Source organism: Phyllopteryx taeniolatus, chromosome 8 (genome assembly GCF_024500385.1).
Source record: "Phyllopteryx taeniolatus isolate TA_2022b chromosome 8, UOR_Ptae_1.2, whole genome shotgun sequence".
NCBI lineage: Eukaryota > Metazoa > Chordata > Actinopteri > Syngnathiformes > Syngnathidae > Phyllopteryx > Phyllopteryx taeniolatus.
The window spans coordinates 14,362,998-14,382,181 of NC_084509.1; the positions used below are offsets into that span (position 1 = coordinate 14,362,998).

Sequence of the window (19,184 nt, forward strand, 5' to 3'; positions counted from 1 at the left end):
GGTCCTCAGAACTGTGAGGCTGACGCTCTAACCAGTCGGCCACCGTGCCGCCGTTGTAGTCTAATTTGTCTAAATAAAATAAAAATTTAACCAGTTTCAATTTCAATCTGACTTTTTCAGCTAGCTATAAGAGCAGACAAAGAGGAGTCTCAATACTAATTAATCATAGACTACGTTTTACATTAAATCGCAAAATAACTGACCGAGAAGGCTGATACATAATTGTTCAGGCAACTATATTTTAACAAATCATATACATTCGTTAATGTATACGCTTCTAATAATGATGATCCAGCTTTTATTCGCACACTTTTTTCCCATCTGACCAATTAAACAATTATTATTAGTGGGGACTTTAATAGAGCACTTAATCCAACCAATCCAATCAAAATCTTCCCAAATATTAGATGAATATATGCATGATTTTGGACTTGCTGTCATATGAAAAGTAAACAATTATACAAAAAGGGAATACACTTTATTTTCTTCAGTACACCGCTCCTTCTCTAGAATTGACTTCTTTTTTTTTTTTTTAACAAATAACTCAGCTGCTCAAAACATTACTTTCAAAATACATTCAATAAAAATCGGCTATCACGCCCCAGTTTCTCTCTGCCTCAAACTTGAATCAAACATGACACCTTATCCAACCTACTTCTCGACTGAAAGATCCAGAGTTCGATACATTTGCAAAGAAAGAATGGAAATATCTTGATTTGAATGATTCCACAACTATATATCTCCATCCTTACTTTGGGAAGCAGAAAAAGCTGTAATTAGAGGCAAAATCATTTCATACTCTTCCTACAAGAAAAAAGAGGAACAAAAATTAGAAAGCGAATTGGAGAAGAAAATCAAACAACTTACAGGAGAATATGGAATAAATCAGACGGACCTACTTAGGAACCAACTTTATAATGCTACACAAAAACGTGATAGCAAATCAAAAAGTACATAGTTCCTACTATAACAGCGAAGATACACAAATTTTGAGACCAATAATAAATCAGGAAACAACAACAACAAAAACTAATTACAACCATACAAGATTTATATCTCAAATTTACTCAATCACCTCAGGAATTAAATGATATATTCTACAACTACTGCAGTAACTGCCAAGAAGCCGAATAAAAAGGACATTGAAACTTTTACCAATAACTGGTAACTCATTTGTTCACTGGATCGCAACTTTATACAATTCACCCAAATGAATTGTCAACACAAATAGGGTTACATCACAAAGTTTTCCCAAAATTCTTTTTTTTTAAAAATAAACATCAGAATAATTAACGAAATAATAAATAAATTAAACAGAGGGAGTATTTCAAGCTACCCTGTTGCACAGCAAAACTGTTCCAGCACAAAAGCCCAACAGAACCACCATTCTGCATTCGCATGCAGCTCAACAGGATAAGTTAAAAAAAGAATCCTCAGACCGCTAAAGTTACCACTTGAATATGTCTATTTTGGCAATTAGTACCTGTGTAGCAGGTGCTTTAAGACACTAAAACCATTATTAGGCTTTGTTTCTTTATTTTGTTTAAACTGAAAGTGAAGAAGTTGCATAGAGCTCATTGGGTTTTGTCCCCAATATTAATCCTGAACAATGTAATCAATACCTGATTGTCAATTCTTTGATTACTAGGGTTGGGAATCGAGAATCGGTACTAACGTTCCCAGTTTCGATGCCTAGTCCTCCAGCCGTGCAGCAGTAGTGGCGAAAAGCAACTAAGAAGCGGCGTAAACCAACGAAGAAGAACGGACACAATGAGGTGCTTGTGCCCAACGGCAGCGGTGGTGAACAAAAGTGTGTCTTAACTTTGTTTAAAATGAATGACCAGTCGCCTCAGTGCAACACTTGGAATAAGATTATATTGTGTAAAGGAGTTTTTCCTGATGTGTTTAGCGTTTATTTTAGTCTTCAAACCAACGTAAGCGCCGATGACAAAAACATTGTTTTAAAAAAAATGCTTAACACTGGGCTATAACTTCACCGTAGCAACTTTACATTACAATGAATTGGGACAAAATTCACATCAACGTTGCCTCAAAGTATCACAAACACGAACCTTGAGCCACATCGGTGGGTAGGGAAAGGAATCAGCGTTTTATAGCATTTGGTTAAAAATAAAAAATAATCACTGGTGCCGTGTGAAGTTAGTTTTCGCGCCAAAAGTTCCGGTGCGTACCCTTCAAAATAAAAGGCTACAAGCTTAAAACAAGAAGTCAAGTTAAAACTTGCACATATAAACCATTTGACGTGATGAAACAGAATACAGGGGCAGCTATATACCATTGTTAAAATAACTATTTTAACAGTGCTGTGAGTGAAGTCAAGTCTCGGTCAACTGGGTGAGTGAAACAATAAAATAAAATAGTTAAAACAGTTAAAATAACTATTTTAATTGATATTGATTATATTATATAGAATATTGTTTCAAACTAACTATTAACTTTTAGCTGAAACAATAATTAATGAATATAAAGTCAATTGGGTGAGTTCCATACACATTGCCTTTTAGTTCATAGGTTTGATATTGATACTGGTTATAAAGAAGCTCGAGTCAAATGTTCATTTTAGTCTATGCTGTGGGCTGCTAAGAAAATGGATGCTCATAATTTGGACACCCTTTATTTTAAGCCATGCAAACCTTTTTGACCCAGCCCCCTAAAAGAATCTGAATCGAAAATCGTTCGCAACTGGAATCGAACTAAGGAACCGGAATCGCTCAAATTCAAATGATGCCCAACCCTAACAGACACACACACGCACGCACGCACGCACGCACACACACACACACACACACACACACACACACACACACACACAAAAATGACCTTTGCATGTAAACTGAACAGATCAATTATTGCTTTTAAGATGATTTCTTTAGGTAAAATGCTATAAATTATTCCTCATATGATCCTACTGTAATAGCTTTAAGTAGAAAAAATGTATGCAACAATGTTCGTGACAATAACAGGAAATGTGAAAAGAAAATCCTTTTAGAGGACACAAATATAAAGCATTTTGTAAATCCATTCATGAAGAAAATTCTTATTTGTATTTGTACAGCCAATGATTTAAGTTGTCATGATAATGTGGTTTGCAGTTTCTGATGCATTTCAGCCACAAATGTCTGCAATGAGAGTCAGACACGCACAAATAGAAACCCGGTGTTGGGTTAACTGTTTCCCTGGATAACATGACTCACGCGTCCTCTGCGGTGTGCCAACATCCAGCTGTGGAATAGAGAGACTGGTGGCAGACCATGTTCACAGTGATGAAATGTTCTAGTGAGCGTGAACTGGGCTGTGCGAGGCTGTGCCAGACTATTAACTGGCTGGTGAGATGAGCAACAGGAGAGCAGGCAACTGATTCAAGGAATGCGCACAGCCCATCCTGTTCTTACTTCTCAGGGAAAGTCGCCTGATCTGTCTGCAGCGCTCCATGTCCCCTTCCTCTGTGCATGTTAATTGTTTCAAGGTCCCCTCACAAACGAACCAAGAACATAAGCCAGACCATGTCCATTCAGATCAACTCCAGTATTCTGGAGGACATCCAAAAAGTTACATTTCTTAATTTTTACTCGGGTCATACCAAAACAAAAGATTGCTGAACATTTCCTTTTCATTGGATAGCAACAAAACGTCAGATACAGAGAAACGGGACAGAAAGAGGGGCTTCAGGGACACATGAGAATTTCCAGATACACAGAAAGAAATAAGGTGTGTCAGAAAATTTCCAGGACTAGTGTCACAAATGATATATTTCAAATCTAAACTACAAATTTTCCCCTTCGAAGTAATCCATCTGAAATCTAACACACTTTGCTAGTCTTCTCTGCCACGGTTTCATGCACCCTTGGAAGCATTCTACCAGGATCCTCCGTAGCTTCATCGTTAAGGCCATGTTGATGTTGCCCACATGTTCAAAAAGGGTCCTTGATCTCCCCCCGATCTTGAGTGATCCAGCAGGGTTACGTTGTTCTTAGCCAGAAACTGTCGAACGCTCCAAGCACAATTTGCGCTTCTTCTAGCACACTGACAAATCAAAAGCCGCATGATCTCTTTGGATGCACTGGTTGCTCGCATAGCACATGTTCCGGGGGAAAACTCGTAGTTTGGGTTTGAAATTTGTGACACCAGTCGTGGAACTTTTCTGACAGACATGGCAGAGACACAGACAGGGGAACATCTGGGGGGTTTCGCGGGCTTGTCAGGTTTTAAAAACAGCTCTGGCTCGAGACTTCCTCTTAAGACAGCTAGCTAGTTTTTCTGGTTTCTAAAAGGTAGCATGTATGATACATGCTACCTTTGGAAACCAGAAAAACCTAGTAGCAAGACTCAGGACAAAATTCTCACATTTCTGCCAGAATCATAAGGTGACGTTCACCCCAAAAAATTCTGCAAAAATAAAAAAGGTGAAGGACATTTTATGAGCTAATCTTACTAACGAGTATATTAATGTTGAACATTAGCATAACATGACCAATATTTTTGCAATTATAACGTTCACAAGACCAACTACTCTGCATTCAAAATATGAATACTTCCAATACTAAAAATTGTCATGATCCTTAACCACAGTGTATAGTATAGTAATAATAAGCAACTATAAGGTGTTCTATCACTGAAATAGATTACCATGTGACATTAGGGCTGGGCAATCTGGCAAATAAATGATCACAACTATTTTTTTCATAACGGTCTGATCTCTATCAGTTTTTTTACATTGCTTTTAAACTTTTAAATAACCAGCTTTAATGCATCTGTACTCGAAACTAAAGAAGCTAGAGAGTAGTTCAACATTTTATCAAAGCCTTTTATTAAAAACACTGCTCATTGTTAATATTAAAAACCATAACCCCAACATATTAGCATACTAGGCAAATACGGCAAATATTTAAAAATTAAAACAAATTTCACTTAACAGTGCAACGAATGTAGAAAAATATGTTTGAAGTTTGAAGTCCTGAGTATTTTTGGAGGTACAAGATTCAAAATAAACAAACAGCCCCATTTGGGATAATGACGGTACCTTGTAAACATTATTATTCTCCAGTTATGATACAACATACACTGTTACCATTATTGCTGCTTTCAAATATGTATCATCTTTAATAACCATACAGATTAACAAATTTTGCCATTTTACAAACCATCTAAATAATGACATCATTAATAAAGATTGATTGTTTGGGCTGTGGCCTCACCGCTAGCAGTGGCTAACTGCTAATGTTACTGATGCTGCAACAGTGAGTGACAGGGTGTCCTCACTGGGCTCACATTTTTTTTGCTTTCTACATAATCACTTGGGTGGTACGTCTTCAAATGAATAAATACAGTGGTGCCCATTTTTGAGGGCGCTGACATACCTTGCACATCGGCTAGTTAATAGCATTGTTCCACGTCGCTTTGGAGACACCGCCACACAAACACCGATGGGTACTCGCGGAGCAGCCGATAAGCCGTCTCCATCGCCGGGGCGTGGATGAGCTGCCGCCGACGGATCAGGCTCCGTGGGACGACAGCTGAGTCGGCATCTCGATCTCGCTAGGGGACAGGCCAGCCGAGGAGGCACGGTTTCTGTTTACTCCCGCAACTTGCAAATGGAAGTGGAGCAGGAAAAGGATGACTCTGATTGGCTGCTGTCACTCATATTCCCACCATGTTAGATTGAGGAAATACACACACGGATGATCACTGAGATTGACCGGAAATTTATCTTGATCTCTGATCTCGATCAATTGCCCAGCCCTAGGAAAAAACTTATTTTTTATCTATGCTGCCGTAACACCAAATGGGTTATTTAAATCATACTCTTTATGGCAAAACTGGAATAGCTCACAGGTATGCTAACAGCATGACTGCATTGAAACAGTTAGCACCAGCACACATTTACACTGAAACAGACAGGCACTTTACAGTGCAGTCTGTCACTGTGTGCCTGTCAAGCGATCCACCTCATGAACATAATGAACCCCTGCATGGTAGCAACCACACAAGAGTGTGCTGACCCGAGCATGAAGGTGTGATGTCACATGGAGAAGACACAGTTTTCCCTTCAGGTTGACATCATAAGCATGAATACATCTCAGGCAAATAGTGGCTAAATTGGGCTTCCTACCTTCAGTCATGAAGTAGGGGATGCGAAACCTTCCTTCCAGGACTCGCTGTCGGAGCACGGGCAAAGTGGGCCCGTCGAAAGGCAAGGCACCACAGACCAACACATATAGCACCACCCCCATACTCTGGAACAATCCAAAAGACAGACGATGCACATAAAACTGCTTGTTACTACTTGAGGCCCAAATTAATTTCGATGGCCAAAAAAAAAAAAAAAAAAAAAAAAGAAAAAAATCAAAATGGGGAGCGACATTGGCAATCAACACTTCAAACAGTACAATAGATATTGTGAAAGCAGTGTAAAAGGTGCATTTGTAGCTGGACTGTGGTCCAACTCATCCTCACATCTTACCCAGATGTCCAGTTGCGGGCCTTCATATTGTTGGCCCTCGAAGACCTCGGGAGCAGCATACGGAGGGCTACCACACCATGTGGCCAGCGCCTCGCCGGGCTGGAAGAAGTTCCCAAATCCAAAGTCTACGAAGAATAAAAGGGTGGGACCACTTTCATATGGTGTTGTCACAATACCAAAAATTTTACTTTGATACAATGCCTGCATTAAGTACCTCAGCACCAATAAAATACCAATTCAAAAACGATAGCACGGCAAAAACAAACAACAAAAGCAGTGTAATCATAGATGGCAAAACATTTTCACAATCTTACCATTTTCATGAGTGGAGGATATTAAAAGAAATTATATATATATATATATATATATATATATACACACACACACACACAGTTTTGAGGTCGGAACATGTTGGTGTGGGGCTGTTTTTCCAGCAAATGGTGAACTTTTTATTATTTTTATTTATTTTACTTTTTATTACAGTTGAAGGAAGGACGAATGGGCAAATGTACAGAGACATTATTGACAAAAATCTGCTGCCATCTAAGAGGATGATGAAAATGAAACAAGGGTGGACATTTCAGCAGGATAATGATCCAAAACATACCGCCAAGGAAACTCTCAATTGGTTTTCAAAGAAAAAAAAATAAAGCTGCGAGAATGGCCCAGCCAATCACATGACTTGAATCCAATCGCAAATTTATTGAAAGAACTGAAACTCAAGGTCCATAAAAGAACCCCATGGAAACGGCAAGATTTGAAGACTGCTTGTGTGGAGTAATGGGCCAAAATCACACCACAACAATGCATGGAACTAGTTTCTCCATACAGGAGGCGTCTTGAAGCTGTCATTGTAAACAAAGGCTTTTGCACAAAGTATTAAATACCTGTTGGCGTGTTCAATACTTTTCCACTGGTCATTTCACATTATGACACACAACTGTCATAATTTGATTTCTGATCTTATGTGTTCTACTGTCTTCGTATGTATGGATTACTTGGGTTGTTCCCAACATCTAGTGAAATTTCAATCAATAGCACCTGTGGAAATATATTTAATGAGAAAAATGGTGACGTGTTAAATACTTATTTCAGCTGTGGTGTATATATAAATAATATACACAGTCCCCCTCCAAAGGTATTGGAACAGCAAGGTCAATTCCTTTGTTTTTGTTGTATACTGAAGACATTTAGGTTTCAGATCAAAAGAAAAAGGTTCAGAATTCCAGGTTTTATTTCATGATATTTACATCTAGATGTGTTAAACAACACAGGACAGAGCAGCTTTTGCTTGGAACCACCCACTTTTCAAGTGAGCAAAAGTATTGGAACAGACATTATTAAATTAACTTCAAGTGAATAACATTTAATATTTGGTGGCATAACCCTTACTTGCCATAACTGCATCAAGTCTGCGACCCATTGACTTCACCGGACTATTGCATTCTTTATTCGAAATGCTTTTCCAGGCCTTTACTGCAGCCTCCTTCAGTTCCTGCTGGTTTCTGGCGGTTCCTCCCTTCAGTCTCCTCTTCAGGAGGTAAAATGTATGCGCTACTGGGTTAAGGTCCAGGGACTGACTTGGCCAGTCTAAGACCTTCCACTTTTTACCCCTAATGAAGTCCTTTGCTGTGTAGGCACTGTGTTTTGGGTCATTGTCTTGTTGCATTATGAAGCTTCTCTCGATTAGTTTGGATGCATTTTTCGGAAAATTGCCAGACAAAATTGTTTTGTAGACTTCAGAATTCATTCTACTGCTACCAGTTACATCATTAATAAAGAGTGAGCCCGTTCCAGAGGCAGCCATCCAAGCCCAAGCCATGACATTACCTCTATCAAGCTTCACAGATGAGCTTGTGTGTTTTGGATCATAAGTAGATCCTTTCCTTCTCTATACTTTACAAACATATTATTGATGCAGGGTGAAGTGGAGAAAAACACTTTATTCACCTTTCTTGCAGTGCATCTGCAATTTATAGAAGTATGTACAACCCCAATTCCAATGAAGTTGGGACATTGTGTTAAACATAAATAAAAACAGAATACAATGATTTGTAAATCATGTTCAACCTATATTTAATTGAATACACTACAAAGACAAGATATTTAATGTTCAAACTGATCAACTTTATTGTTTTTAGCAAATAATCATTAACTTAGAATTTTATGGCTGCAACACGTTCCAAAACTCTGGGACAGGTGGCAAAAAAGACTGAAAAAGTTGAGGAATGCTCATCAAACACCGGTTTGGAACATCCCACAGGTGAACAGGCTAATTGGGAGCAGGTGGGTGCCATGATTGGGTATAAAAGGAGCTTCCCTGAATTGGTCAGTCATTCACAAGCAAAGAGGGGGCAAGGTTCACCTCTTTGTGAACAAGTGCGTGAGAAAATAGTCGAACAGTTTAAGGACAATGTTCCTCAATGTACAATTGCAAGGAATTTAGGGATTTCATCATCTACGGTCCATATCTTCATCAAAAGGTTCAGAGAATCTGGAGAAATCACTGCATGTAAGCGGCAAGGCCGAAAACCAACATTAAATGCCCGTGACCTTCGATCCCTCAGGCGGCACTGCATCAAAAACAGACATCAATTTCAGAATCAGAATCATCTTTATTTGCCAAGTATGTCCAAAAAACACACAAGGAATTTGTCTCCGGTAGTTGGAGCCGCTCTAGTACGACAACAGACAGTCAATTGACAGAGAACACTTTGGAGACATAAAGACATTGACAAAAAAAAGAAAAACAGTCACTGAGCAATAAGGGGTTGCTAGTTATCTGGTAATGCCGGTACATTTTATTATTTTGTATTTTTGACAATTGTGCAAAAAAGATGCAGAGTCCTCTAGCACTTAGAGCAGTTCGAATGACTAATATTGCAATAGTCCGGTATAATAACCATTGTGCAAAGGACGCAGAGACTTCAAGGAGTGTATGCTGTATAAAGTGACGAGTAGTGCGATAATCTCGTACAATGTTGATTGTGCAAATGTTGCAGATACTCCTCAATCAGTGTGCAAATGGAGAAGATGCTAATCTGGCATGAGTGGCCAGTATTGGTCAACAACGGATATGCAAATAGTGCAGCGTGGCGAGACAACTACAGTGAGTGCACGAGTAATATATCATTGGCCCCACAGAAATGTGACAACGAACTCAAGTAAAAAAATTGCCAGCATGTTGTAATGGCATTGTAGGTTAGGTGTTTAAGAAGTTGATTGCAAGAGGGAAGAAGCTGTTGGAATGTCTGCTCGTTCTAGTTTGCATTGATCGGTAGCGCCTACCTAAGGGAAGGAGCTGGAAGAGCTGGTGACCGGGATGTGGAGGGTCCGAGAGGATTTTGCACGCTCTTGTCTTAGTTCTGGCAGCGTGCAAGTCCTCAAGGGTGGGTAGGGGGTAACCGACAATCCTTTCAGCAGTTTTGATTGTCCGTTGAAGTCGGAGTTTGTAAAGGATATCGCCACATGTGCTCAGGAACACTTCAGAAAATCAATGCCAGTAAATACAGTTCGGCGCTACATCCGTAAGTGCAACTTGAAACTCTACTATGCAAAGCAAAAGCCAGTTATCAACAACACCCAGAAATGCCGCCGGCTTCTCTGGGCCCGAGCTCATCTAAAATGGACTAATACAAAGTGGAAAAGTGTTCTGTCGTCCGACGAGTCCACATTTCAAATTGTTTTTGGAAATTGTGGACGTCGTCTCCTCCGTGCCTAAGAGGAAAAGAACCATCCGGACTGTTATGGATGCAAAGGTCAAAAGCCAGCATCTGTGATGGTATGGGGCTGTGTTAGTGCCAATGGCATGGGTAACTTACACATCTGTGAAAGCACCATTTAATGCTGAAAGGTACATACAGGTTTTGGAGAAACATATGCTGCCATCCAAACAAGGTCTTTTTCATGGACGCCCCTGCTTATTTCAGCAAGACAATGCCATACCACATTCTCCACGTTACAACAGCGTGGCTTTGTAGTAAAAGAGTGCGGGTACTCGACTGGCCTGCCTGCAGTCCAGACCTGTCTCCCATTGAAAATGTGTGGCGCATTATGAAGCGTAAAATACGACAACGGAGACCCCGGACTGTTGAACAGCTGAAGCTGTACATCAAGCAAGAATGGGAAAGAATCCCACCTACAAAGCTTCAAGAATTAGTGTCCTCAGTTCCCAAACGTTTATGGAATGTTGCTAAAAGAAAAGGTGATCTAACACAGTGGTAAACATGACCGTCCCAGCTTTTTTGGAACGTTTTGCAGCCATAAAATTCCAAGTTAATGATTATTTGCTAAAAACAATAAGGTTTATCAGTTTGAACATAAAATATCTTGTCTTTGTAGTGTATTCAATTAAATATAGGTTGAACATGATTTGCAAATCATTGTATTCTGCTTTTATTTATGTTTAACACAACGTCCCAACTTAATTGGAATTGGGGTTGTACAATTAAAATATGTGTTGCTACAGTGCGATGAGGAAGGATAAAAAAAATCTACATTACACATATCACAAAATTATATTTTTGTGCAAATTCAAGTGCTCTTTACCAAACCTCAAACGCGCAGCAATGTTTTATTCGACAACAATGGTTTCCTCTTGCGTGTTTTCTCATGAACACCATTGTTTTTGAAATATTTGACGTATGTTAGATTTGTCAATGGAGACGTTGGCATTTGCCAGTTAAATGTATAAGTCTTCAGCTGATGGGTTCCCCCCCCTCATTGAGTATTCTGCGCTGTGCTCTTTAAGTCATTTTTAGAAGACGGCCACTCCTTTCCAGTTATTCATACCAGAGATCTTGCTGAACTGCAGTGTTATAAAGAAGAATGGTCCAAAATTCATCCTAATCGTGCACGTCTGATCTGCAACTACAGAAAATGTTTTGTTAAGGTTATTGCTGCCAAATGAGGGTGAATCAGTAAATCCAACCGTTTACTTATTTCTTCCTCCCTGTCCTGTGAATGTTATTGTCAATAAAAATATGAAAACATATTTTTTGTGAGGTATTAGCTTAAGAAGACTGTATATTCTTGCGATTTAGATGATCAGACTACATTTTATGACCAAATTATGCAGAAATTTAAGAAATTCCAAAGGATTCACATAGTTTTTCCTCCCACTGTAAGTCAATGCAGCTCCTGAGCTGGGGCCAGCTCAGTTTGCGCGAAAGTATAAATTTTTTCACAGTTCATAAAAACCGCAACATTGATGTTAATTTCTGTTAGCCCGTCCATGGCATTGTTACCAGTAAACTTGCCGACGTCCTTTCAATTACTTTATGTCATTTGGTTTAACATTTTGGTGTTTAACTATTGTACAAGGCGGCACGGTGTAGACTGGTTAGCACATCTGCCTCACAGTTCTGGGGACCGGGATTCAAATCTGTGCTGTGTGGAGTTTGCATGTTCTCCCCGTGCCTGCGTGGGTTTTCTCCGGGTACTCCGGTTTCCTCCCACATCCCAAAGACATGCAGGGTAGGTTAATTGAATACTCTAAATTGCCCATAGGTGTGAATGTGAGTGCAAATGGTTGTTTGTTTCTATGTGCCCTGCGATTGGCTGGCGACCAGTTCAGGTTGTGCCCCGCCTCTCGCTCAAAGATTGCTGGGATAGGCTCCAGTCTGCCTGCGACCCTAGTGAGGATAAGCAGAACGGTAGATGAATGAAATACTGTACAATGCTTAATTAGTTTTAGGTGTCAGTTTAACAAACTTCAACTTCGATGGCTCATCAACTTCGATGGCTCATCTTGGATTTAGGGCTGGAGGGGGGGAAAGAAGAAAAAACACTCTGATAAATCAACTTCAAAAATAGTTAGACACCGATATCTCCGCCTATAATATTCACCGGTGCCATACCCACATATACCTCCATTCTACTGTATTCAAATTGTTTCCCAGATCGGGCCTGGCATATTTTGTCGGGAATGACGAAGCTTCTTGTACTGTGACATAAACCACGACCAACGATTTGGTCCTACGATAACCCTACGACGCCAAAATGAAAAGTCTTGCATGTTTTTGGGATATCTTCCATGAAGTGTGACATATCAACGACAACTCACTTGACAGCGCACCTTGACTTCGACCAATAGGATTGCATATTGTGACCAGCGCATCGCCTCCCGTACTTGGTCACCGTTATCAACATTCACACGCACTAACCAATGTTTACCAAAGCTTTAGAGCATGCATGACAGGACGTCATCATATTTACGTACAAATGTTAGCGCTAGTACTAGCTTGCTAGGCTACATGAAGTTTTGTTTTGTGGCCTGCTTGCGAGCCATATCTTATTAAAAGTACGTGAACATACCTCAAGCAATCCTTGAATGAATAGCCCAAAACGTCATCTGCCGAGCACCCAGTGCACGTTTTTTCCCCCTCTTTTTGTTATTTTTTCACGACATTGCTGAAGCGATCTATTGTTTGACAACAACTTGCTGTTGCCATGGTAACGGTTATATCAGGTTGTGGTGAAAGGTGGCCACACCTCCTCAACAGTGTTTGATTTGACAAGATAAAGCCCAGTGATTGTAAACTACGGGATACGGTGGTATCTGAATACACGTCATGTAGTGTTCCCACTGTCTGACTGAGATAGTCTGACATAGTGCAATCGTGAAAGACCAAATTTGCCTGGCAGTCTGATGCAGGCATAAGTCGTTTTTAACTACTACCGTAAGGCACAACGTACTCTTACCCTAGCATTGCTATTTGCAACGTACCGGTACTTTAAGATGTGAAAAGCTGGAAATAGAAATTAATTTTGTGTCCAAATGCAAGAATAACATCAACCGCACGAGATGAGCGCTCTCTCTGGGCTATCGAGTGATGGATGTATTGTTTTTATAGTGGGCTGTCAGCTCACTCATACCTGCTTGATGTGCACTCTTAGTGGGCATGCGATGGCGACAGACCGAGGCTTCAACCGTGGCCTAATGGAATTTTTATTGTATTTATTTATTTTTAATGGGGGTGGGGTTGTATACATCCATCAATTTTCTGTACCGCTTATCCTCACTAGGCTCGTCCGATTACCTGATTATTAGTAAAAAAAAAAAAAAAAAACACAAAAAAAAAATTGCGATCTTGTTTGAAATTATGATGCATAAAATATGATCAATCTGCGGCTTCGGATGCATGGTTTAGTACTCTGGCGTGGTGCTGGTATGATTTTTTTTTTTGGACGAGACAGGACTCCAGAGAGGGACTAATTTTATCCCACATGCGCCCAAATTTCTGAATGGCAATGGGGCAAATAAATAAATAAATAAATAAAAAATAAATTAAAAAAACAACAGAGGATGCGTACAACTGCCTAGTCATTTGAGTAAGAAAAAAAAATTTCTGCAACTTGAAAGCAGACACACGATGGTTTTCATTGTGGTCTCTAAGCCAATCAGAGATATTGAAGAGTGGAGACCCTCCGTCTGATTGGCCGTGTGCATGTCTGTGCGGAGGGGGAAATGCGGGCGCTAGCGTACACAAAGCCAAGTCTTCTGACGGCGAGCCGGCAGCTGCAGTTACAGAAAATTGATCGGCATAAATGGAATTAGTTCCAAACCCTAATACCACCGCGACGATGTGGGAACATTTTGAATTCAAGCCAGATGAACACAGCCATCCCGCTAACACCAACGAGCTGGTATGTCGAATTTGTATGAAGTCACAACAAAGACAACGCAAAACCTCAAAGTGACAAAATCCATTTTAAACGCAACCATCACACCCAATTTCTTCAGCTGGCAACAAAAAACATAGTCGGACATCTCTTGTTTCCCGTCAGCTTGCAATTCTGGAACCCTTTGTCCAACAAAGCAAATACAAACGTGAATATTGCGCACGTCTGCTCACATTATATGCAGTATAGTATACTTATTGTAAAGAGATGTAGCTTTTGAACATGTTGACAAAGCAGCGTTTAAAGAAAGGCTGCAGACTTTTAAATAGAACTACACATCTTGAATCAAAACAGGTTGCTTGTGTTGTCAATGTTGCTACTTGGCACTTTTTCTTAACTGAAAACTTGATTGGCACCATATTGCCTGTTAAGGCATTAATGACTGTTTATACCGCTATTCCAAATTTTAATATTTGTAGAAATGCAATTTTTTTGAACAAAGCCTCAGCCTGCTTGAATTATTATACTCTAATATTAAATCAGTGGCATAAAAAACATTGATACTATCATTTGTCGTGATAGTTTTTGGAAAAATATATAGTCCTACAACATTTGCTATCATGACGGGCCGAAACATAACATACTGAGAGAGAACAAGAGCAATGGATAACAAAAAATACTGTACAAACAGTATATAAAAAAAGAGTAACACCTGTAATATAAATCTGCAATATAGCAGGACCGTGAAGTGCATCCCGGGACTGTGTAAAATGATCTGTGTGTGTGTATGTGTGTATATATATATATATATATATATATATATATATATATATACACACACACACACACACACACACATATACACACACATAAACACACACATAAAACGTCATCCGAAGCACCCGGGGACGACACCACATCTGGACTGCTCGGTGTGTTGTTTAAAAGGTTCTAATTTACTGTGCTAATCGGTGCTAATCTTATTAGCATGTCTAGCTTTTCTTATCACTGTATGCTAGCACTTAGGTTACCAGACATTCATTGTTTAATTATTTGTTTTACATGATAGTTTTACAATATACTACAGCTGGGAGTGACAAATAATTTGAAGCAAGAATGTTTTGCCTCATGTTTTGCAGGCTTAAAGTAAAGTATGAATGTAATTGGTGGAATGCTGCGCGCAGTGCATGTTGGGTAGCACAGTTCTTTCCCCCGTACATTGTCAGGACCTTTGCAATGTAACTATTGCGCATGTGCACATTGTGATGATGATCATCAAACAATATATCGTGCAGCCCTAATACATACTGTAAATAATATTGTGATGAAAATAAAATGATTTTCGGACTTCTTTTACCACGTCAATCACAAACGCTATTAGATTTGTGACTGGATGATCAAGGATGGAGAGGAACCTTCGGGCACAAGCGTAACAGATTTCTGCTATGCTGCAGCGCGGAGCAGACAAGTTTTCATCTTACAGCAATGCATTACGCACGGAGTGAATGATCAACACGCACCGCGAGTACAGGCATAACATAGATCTTTCCGTTCGTCTATACAAAGACCATTCCACAACCGAAAATATGTAACTAGAGGTAATTTTTCTACGGAAATTTTGGACATAACCCGAATTGTACGTAAACCAGGTCGTTTGTAACCCGAGGTTCCACTGTACTAATACTGTACATATTATATACAGGAGTGACTAATAAACAGTTTAAAGCAAGCACACTTAGCCTCTTTTCGGAGAACTGCTCATACCGGTTCTGAAACAAGTTGCATTGTTTCATTTTTGACATTGAGGCATCGTGGCGCTTTCTAGTACTGGTATATTGTGCAACCCTATTTCCATATATCAGATTACCATAACCAATTTAACTACAAACTCACTTTAAGAAACATAATGGTGGTCTCCCTCTTTGCATCCAAGTACTGTGTAACATCTCCACAGTGTCTGTAAGTTTTGCATAATGATATATATAAGCCACATATTTGTATGCTGAGCAAATAGGCCCCTTATATGAGGTCACCTGCACCCCTAGACTCACATGAGCTCTTCAAAGGCTTTGCTCCGACTGGTTGTCTGCGGAGCAAACAAGTCAGATTTTATCTACAGAAAAGTATGACATGGGAGGAGTTCACACATACACCAAACACACACATTTGGAGATTCCAGATTTAAAGTTCAAGCCGCAGTAGCCATTAAAATACACAGAGGCATCTTGAAAGAATAATATTAAAAACAACTCATTTATGAAGAAAAAAAACATCTGTGAGGTGTATAGCTCCTTTTTCCCCCCAGTTGCTACAAAGGACATTTTCATCCTAAACTTGTGATGAGCACTGTTTACATTTCCAGTGGCCAAAAGGGATTAAAAAATAAGGGAAAAAGAAAATCTAAAAGTCACAGGTCAGGAAAACAAACTAGTATATTGTCCGCTTTGTACCAATGCCGTCCCGTGATTGCGATGGGGCCCACAGTTAACAGGGGCAGACAATGGCACTCATTTAACCCTCTGCCCTCATGCTTTTTCCATCATTTGACACAGTTATATAAAGAAAGGAAAAAAGCAAAATGAATAAATAGTGCTGATTAAAAAAGTCTGGCTTACATAATGGGGCTTGAGGTGATGTCAGCACATGCATGCGCGCACACTCTCTCACACACACACACACACACACGGTGTGCAGTGTGAGGGCAAGACACAGAATGAGTTCCACAATTCTGTTCGGCATCAAAGCGATTTACAATTAGTGGGGGAACAACGTCATCACAAACACGTGAGCAGATCTTGTAGGGACTTAAAACTTACATAATTCATTCCCTAAGTACCCATACTAATTGCAGCCATTGAATAGCTATGAATGGCAGAATCCAATGCGTCAATAGCAACCTAGTGAACAAGCTAATACTTTCAATCTGTACACAAATAGCATTAATTATGCTTCCTGTCAATTGGTAAAAAAAAGAAAACAGTTGTAAGATGTAACACATGAATTGGTGAGACTGTATCATGACTACAAATAGTAGAAATGAGTTGCAAATTTGCAAATTGCAGTCAATCAATAATTTGCGTGAGTGTATTTCAGTATGCGTCTACGCAGGTAAAGCAGCAGATGCATTAAAGCGAAGCACCATGAGATCCAGAGTTTATAGCAATGGTGCTTGCTGTGTGATACTGCTGTGAAGGTGAGATATGACACGGGTAAGAACATTGTTTTTTTTTTCTTCGTTATTGCCAGTGCAGATTTAGCTTCAGAAGCTGTGACCCACTTTGTGGAGCAGAATACTGAGCAGCCCGTTCGACATCAAAAAGCTGCTGCACGCTGTGGGCAAGTTGCACAGCATGTGTGACACACACAACCACATTAGCATAACATTAGCCTAAACAATGACACACTAGAAATTACAACAGCTAAAGGATAATCAAACTTTGTGTGGCAAGTGCATACAGTAAGTTTTACCATCATGCTATAGTAAGTTGACATCCGAGCTGAAGAAACAAACCGACCTGTACCGCCGCCCATTTATCTGACCCAAACTGTACTGTGGGGAAATTTACCAAACCGTACTGCTTGGTCAAAACGAGGCTATAAACAACCTCAATTAGTAGCTAGCTATTGACAGCTAAGGCTATATTGTGCCTGCAGATATCTAGATATGGTTAAGAAGGATGGTTGAGTCATTTATTTGCCCCGATGACTCAACTCGAGCTTTTGTTGCATAAACATGTCATATGATGCACATGGTGGCGTTATGCTTGAGACTAAACAACAAGAGAGGTCTTTCTTAGTGTGATTTTTACCTTTGTTAAGGAAGTTATCATTTCATGCTTGTCTATTAGTAATGTTATGAAGATTACACAAACCACTTCACTGAAATCTGCAAGACATTGTAGAGCGATGTGCAAGGAATAATAAGCACCCATTCAAGATGCATTTTATATTTCATATTTCATTTTTCAGTCAAACATTCAGACATGCAAGAGGTGGGTACTTTAAAAGATTTACAATTTAATGCTGTTCCAAATTGGGTTTATTTGGCGTCGGTGGAGGTGTGAGTGCCATTTTAATTTTGCAATCGAGATTCACCCACCTCTCTACCCAGCCTCAAACTGTCCACCTTCCATGTAAAAAAAGCTTGATGGAAAAATTGATTGAAAAATTAATGGCACCCCCGGTTGTTTCTGATGCCCCCCTCTACTCTGCAGCCTACTTAAGGATGACCTTTTTTGATTGACTGCTACCTAGACGAGCTTCAAATAGTAGACCAAGAAGTGTTCTTTAGAGTGAGTAAAGACATCAGTGAATAGCCAGAAAGTTTGTTCAAATGTGTGAATGTTAGTAAAAAGTGTGGAAAGGCTAGATGATGCATGAACAACAAACTACATGTACTGTGGTCCAACAAATAATGGAAAAAAAATGGGACCTTGGGATTCTGCTGATTATAGATGTTTGTTGAGGACCTGGGTACATAAAAGATAATGATATCCTGTATATCCATTCATCTGTTTTCTTCAGCTTATCCAGGATCGAGTCACGGGGGCAGCAGTTTAAGGAGGGAAGCCCAGACTACTCTCTCCCAAGCCACTTTGTCAAGCCCTCCCGGGGGATCCTGAGGCGTTCTCAGGCCACACTGGAGAGACATAGTCTGGGTCGTCCGCGGGGCCTCCTGCCGGTGGTACCTACCCAGAACACCTCACAAGGGAATCGTCCAGGAGGAATCCTAACCAGATGCACGAGCCACCTCATCTGGCTCCACTTGACGGGGGGTAAGAGCAGCACTTCGCTGAGCCTTTACCGGATAACCGAGCTTCTCCCCCCTTCTCTAAGGGAAAGCCCAGACAGCCTGCAGAGGAAACTCATTTTGGCCACTTGATCTGTGATCTTGTTCTTTCAGTCATAACCCACAGCTTGAAACCATAAGTTAGGGTAGGAACGTAGTAAGTGTGTGTGTTTATGGTGATGTGTTAAGACTAGGTCAAATTTCATGAGTATGCATCTACGGCACAACAATAACGATTCCTTTACTCAGCTGTAACTAGCAGAGGTGCTATTGATTCTGTCTCAATTAATA

General features: G+C 39.9%; 1 protein-coding gene across 6 annotated transcripts in view; it reads right to left on the reverse strand.

Annotated features, from left to right (window-relative positions):
• Positions 1-19,184, reverse strand: part of sik2b (salt-inducible kinase 2b) — a 100,396-nt gene that overhangs the window by 33,385 nt on the left and 47,827 nt on the right. For all 6 annotated transcript variants that reach the window (XM_061781457.1, XM_061781458.1, XM_061781456.1 and 3 more), the window contains 2 exons: positions 6,482-6,606; positions 6,131-6,254 (listed from right to left, as the gene is read on the reverse strand). In XM_061781457.1, the coding sequence (XP_061637441.1) occupies positions 6,131-6,254; positions 6,482-6,606 (249 nt within the window). The remainder of the gene's footprint in view (positions 1-6,130; positions 6,255-6,481; positions 6,607-19,184) is intronic.